At 40.8% G+C, this 5,425-nt stretch overlaps 1 protein-coding gene across 1 annotated transcript; it reads left to right on the top strand.

Annotated features, from left to right (window-relative positions):
• The first annotated feature begins 669 nt into the window (after positions 1-669).
• LOC104946584 (28S ribosomal protein S22, mitochondrial-like) lies at positions 670-4,791 on the top strand. Its single transcript, XM_010772453.1, has 4 exons — positions 670-785; positions 1,762-1,907; positions 2,540-2,648; positions 4,449-4,791. The coding sequence occupies exons 1-4, from the start codon at positions 702-704 to the stop codon at positions 4,539-4,541; spliced, it is 432 nt and encodes a 143-aa protein (XP_010770755.1). The 5' UTR covers positions 670-701; the 3' UTR covers positions 4,542-4,791.
• The last annotated feature ends 634 nt before the right edge of the window (positions 4,792-5,425 follow it).

Below are 5,425 nucleotides of genomic sequence, written 5' to 3'. Positions count from 1 at the left end.
GCTCTGTGAGGAAGGGGCAGATTTTTTCCGGTTGTGTATTTTCAAACTCTAGCGCACTCGAGCTGGTTTCTCCATTCTTACCTACTCTACCGTTAACTCTTTTTTATTTTAGTAACATTTTGTGGTTCTATTACACATTTAATTTTCAGTCTTTTTTTGTCAGTGCATGTTTCAAAGAGGGAAAAGCACAGTTTGTTCTAATAACATGAATACAGTCCTGGTCATTGATAGTTAGTAGCAACACCTGATTACTGAAACACATGCTTTACTTAATGTCAAAAGGCCTACTGTGAAAAATGTCTACTTTTTTATTACAGGTGTCAGATCCAGTATTCATTCATTACAATTTTTAAAAAGTTCTATTCACAAACACCACCAAGTGTCTAAGTACTACAACTAGATTATATAGCTTTCTCCTCACTTTGATAAGAACTAATACAGGTTTTTGAAACCAGGAAAACTCCCCAAAAACCTCAAACTTACTGTGACACTGATGTGCACGCTCAATGATTAAGACGTAAGCTGTCTCTCTTGGTGCCAGGTGAGGTCTCTGAGCACCATTATAGTCCTAAAAAAAGTCCTAATCAGACAAAATAAGTGAGAACACCTGTGTGAGTGAGAGGCTTTCATTTCCCCGTTCCCTGACCCATTCGTTCGCCTCTCTCTCTCCCTCTCTCTCTCCCTCTCTCTCTCCCCATCAGATGGTGTTCTCTCAGGACCGCCACGAGGACGTGTTGGACTTGTGTCTCGTCCAATTTGAGCCCGACTCCTCAGAATTCATCAGGGTGAGAGGACCCTGTTAGACCATGAAATGTGCACAGTCAGCCCTGTGTTTTCTTTGGGGGACTTGATACAGAGTGTAAACTGGAACAAGAAGGTATTTGTAGTTTTAAATTGGATGTGGAAAGCCATTGTGTTGATATCTACAACACGCAGGGAAATAAGTAATTATATTGGAAGGAATGATCTTTGAGGGATTTGTCTGACACCAAATAAAATGTTAACTAAAAATCAAAAATGCAATTTGTTGGCATTTTGACATATATTGTGTATTAGGGCTGTACCCGAATATCCGAATATTCGTTCGTTGGAGTACTATTCGGGTTTCAATTCTGTTATTCGGATATTCGTTTTGTTTGTTTTTTTTCCCGTTTTTTTTTTCAAATTGAATTTATTGAAATCTCCAATATCAACGTAAGAGCTTGTGCCTCTTCGGGGGGTGCTAACACTTAACCATAAACGTTATTGTTTACTTTCTCCGTCTTTATATGTAGATATTACTTTTCTCCATTAATCTGTCACGTTGTTTCCATAGCAACAACAACTTCCTGTCAACAGCGCTAACTCTCCTTCAAAATAAAAGCATGTCCATAACAGTGATGCACATTTTTTCTGCTTCGAATAGTTTTCTCTTTTTTCACCATACCTGTGTTTGCATCACTGCCACAAATAGGAAGCCAAGCCAAATTACACTTAATACATATACAACTGCAACGAAAGTAACAAACACAATGCGATATCCTTTTGAATTTCAAACAACACAAATTGGGTTACATTAACAAATAACTATAAAACAATAACAAAACGAATGCCGTGAATACACCGAAAGGGGGTAAAAGTTCTCTGAACTAAGTTCTCTTTTTGGTGTGAACGCAAAATCCAAGGAACTAAGGGAACTACACAGGAAAAGTACTCCTGTGTGAACGCGCCTATTGGGCCTTATAAATAAGATGTCTGATTTGATATATTCCTCTTGTGTAGGTCCACTCTGCCACCTATGAGGACCTGGATAAGCACGGCAAATACGATCTGCTGCGCTCCACCCGGCACTTCGGGGGCCTGACCTGGTTCCTGCTGAACGCTCGCCGGGTGGACGCGCTCATCGTGGACATGCTGAAGAGAGAGCAGTGAGTTGGAATCAATGCACAGATTATTAATGTATTAATTACAGATATCAGAGTTTCTGCAAATAATGCTCCTGCTGGAATATGCTGGTACGAGGTAACTCAAAAAGGGTGGGCGATATCACCTCAAATGTTTTTCTGGTTTTATATCAAAGTATTACAAATTATTTCACAACATGATTCTACTAGATGGAAAATAAAAGAATGGGGATACATGTGTTTTTTTTTGAGAAGTTTGTCCAATCATGTGGGTTATTTGGTAAATACAATGTGGTTCAAAACAATCTTTTGCTACATTTATATTTATTCATGGTTTAAATCCTTTAATAAATTGTTTAGTCTGAAAAAAGGGGTCAAGGCCAACTTGGGAAGTTAGCATCCAAAGGGCTAACTTTCTCAAGGGAACCAGAAGTGGAAACATGCTGAATTATATTTGGGATTTAAGACTCATTCCTGCAAGACTGAAGGAGATGAAAGCGGTTAACCGTCGTCACGCCAGCTTCTGTACATGCTGGCAAAGTTCTGTAGCCTAAGTGTGTGTTTGTGTGTGTGTGTGTGTGTGTGTGTGTGTGTGTGTGTGTGTGTGTGTGTGTGTGTGTGTGTGTGTGTGTGTGTGTGTGTGTGTGTGTTTCCAGGCTCCAGGATGCAGTGAACCTTGTGTCTCTGTTCCACATGGTCCACCCTCACAGCGAGTCAGCGCAGGAAGCTTCCAGCCAGCAGGCCGCCGGCGCCGAGCTGCTGAAGGTGAGAACAACTGAGCCTGGTGTTTAGTCAAAGTCAACTTTATTATCAATCTTTCAGTTTGTGTGTACAGAGAAATCCGTTTCCCACTACCCTGAATACAAAAACAAATATATATAAAAATATGGGTACCACTTTACAATAAGACAAATAGTTTGTAATTCATGTATTAATTAGGTTGTGAACACTTTATAAATCATTGATAAGCTTTTATAAGGCATGAGATAAACAGGGTGACTGTGACCGGTTGCTTGCCAAATAGTGAGCCCACATTTATCTGTACTGCTAAGCCTTATTAGAAATGATAGTAACTCATTAATAAATGGGAATGTGTTTTACACTTTACAATAAGGCTCCCTTTTGGAAGTTATAAATGTTAGTAACTCATAAATAAATGGTCATAAAGAGATGCCAAGAAACATCAAGATGGAAGGGGTCTAAGGACAGAGGGTGTTGTATTGTCATACTGATATTCTGTACAAACTGTGAAGTCCACTGAGACAAATGTAACATTTGTGATATATATATAAATAAACATTGATTGATTGATTGATTGATTGAAGGGGGGGAATAAACTCACTGAACAACAGATACCAAGGATGCTGGCTGATGAANACAGGCTCACTATTTGGCAAGATGACTAAGCCTTATATTGTCTACCTAGCTTACTTTGTGTTCTTCATCAGCCAGCATCCTTGGTATCTGTTGCTCACTGAGTGGATTCTCACTAAGTAGCCAATATAAGGCTTAGTCATCTTGCCAAATAGTGAGCCTGTGTTGATCCAGTCACTATCTTTGAGAATGTACATTAAATTCAAATTCAAAACATTGAAAAGCTTATTAGTGTAAGACTGTCCATAGCAGCGTAAAAAAAAAAGTGTCTGGTGCTGGGTTTGAGTGTTTACTTTAATATGTGCAGGTTATGTGTTGCCATTTGATCCAGAAATGACCCGGGTCACATAAGTCGTGTCCCTCAGGATCATCTGAGTAAATCAGGAGTCAGTGTAGCTCCGAGAGGTCGAGTGAAGGCCGTCTCATCTTAAGTTTCCTCCGTGAGAGGGTTTGGGTTTGTCTCCGGCGTGGGAACTGCGGGGCCAACCCCCGGACACATCAGCTCTTATTAGAGCTCACGGCCCCTCTGCCTTGAAGCAGAGGGGAGGGGGGGGGGGGTGGACATTGGGAATGACAGCCATTTAATGTGAAGGGTTAGCAGCAGGAGACAAGTCCGCTACAGTCGCTGTCACGGCACCGCCTCTCCTTTAGTCACGCTTGACCGTTCATTTTAGTCTGCCACTAAATTCATTATCAATGTGATTTTAAATGGGGGGGGGTTTAACACTGAAGAATAGCTTTAAACTTTATTGCAGCGGTTCCCAACCTTTTTCAACTCAGAGCCCACTTAAGAATCTAAAAAATGTTCACGGCCCACATTCAACCATAAACGATAGGGTGGCCAAATAAAGTTCTGATTGGTCGATTCAGAACATGTGACACGTTGTTAATCCATTAGAACAGACCGCTGTCAAGGACTGTAATGACCGTTGCTAAGGAGGATCGAGAAAGGAAAGGAGGTTAAAATTAATCTTAATAATAAAAATGTCCACACAAATCACGTTTTGCTAATTATTTGGCGGCCCACTGGGGGGGGGGGCGAGCCGCTGCTTTATTGTATCATGCACAAAGTTAGTCGTTTATTCGGAGAGGACTCGTTGGCTATACCTCTTACTGTTACACTTAAGGCTCAAAGTATTTGGCCTGACCTTTCTCTCCTCTCTCGCTGACCTCTGACCCTTGTGCTTGCAGATTTATGCCCAGAAGGAGTCTCAGAGGTCGGGCTACATCGAGCTGGCCCTGCAGGCTCATGAACAGATGGCTGCCAAGAGCGCCAGCGCCTGACTGGACCACTAGATAGATAGAAATATACAAATTCATCCTCATGACGAATGGTACCATGAGCAGAGGGATACACTGAAAATGGCATCTCGTATGTCAAACACAGCTTTCAGTGTTGGGGTGGAAGTGGAGTATGTGATCCTTGACTTAAAGACTTAGCTTTGAAACTGATGAAGATGCAGTTAGTCATTTATACATGGAAAGAAATGTTTCTGTGAAGTCAAAATGATGTAAATAAAAACTAAAGATCTTTGTACTAAGTGGTTCCATTATTCTCAGGTTCATATCAGTGTCTCTACGCTTTAAAGTTTAAAAAGCTCTTTATTTATTGTTCTCATACTGCCTGTGCTGCAGCACCTCTTTTCACCCTCTGTCTGAAACCAGAGCCCAGTCTGCTCTGATTGGTCAACCGCTTAGAGATGTGTTGTAGCACTAGCCAATAGAAGCTTGAGTGTTACCAGACCAACACTACAGGAAAGGGGAAACCCCAGAAAGCATAATATTTCCCCTTAGATGCATAAGTGGGTCTTTTTGGACCCGGTGGTTTTCTTGAAGTATCTTTGTAATTACATTTTTTTTATCATTTCATATTCCAGCTATTCCTCAAACATGTTTTGGATATCAAGCCATTCAAATGATACATTTACATTTTAAGAAATTGTAGTTTTTGTATTTCTACCCCAAGCTTCCATAAGTGGGTCAAAAATGACCTGCATGCATTTCCTATGGGATCCTTTGATTCTTATCACCTGTTGCTGTCAGGAATACATTCACTGTGGACCACACGTGACGTGTGATGTAGTCTGTCTACCTCTCAGGAATATTATTTTTAGGCTTTTCAAGGACTCAAAATCGCTTAACAAATAAGGGAAGGTTAGGGTGGGGGG

This window comes from Notothenia coriiceps, unplaced genomic scaffold (assembly GCF_000735185.1).
Source record: "Notothenia coriiceps isolate Sejong01 unplaced genomic scaffold, NC01 NC01_scaffold00011197, whole genome shotgun sequence".
Classification (NCBI taxonomy): Eukaryota; Metazoa; Chordata; class Actinopteri; order Perciformes; family Nototheniidae; genus Notothenia; species Notothenia coriiceps.
This window is presented reverse-complemented; position numbering and strand designations above follow the sequence as displayed.

Coding starts and splice junctions, on each gene's coding strand:
- LOC104946584 (XM_010772453.1), top strand. CDS start 702: ATGGTGTTCTCTCAGGACCGCCACGAGGACGTGTTGGACTTGTGTCTC. Junction 786..1,761: donor ACTCCTCAGAATTCATCAGG/GTGAGAGGACCC, acceptor CCTCTTGTGTAG/GTCCACTCTGCCACCTATGA. Junction 1,908..2,539: donor GACATGCTGAAGAGAGAGCA/GTGAGTTGGAAT, acceptor GTGTGTTTCCAG/GCTCCAGGATGCAGTGAACC.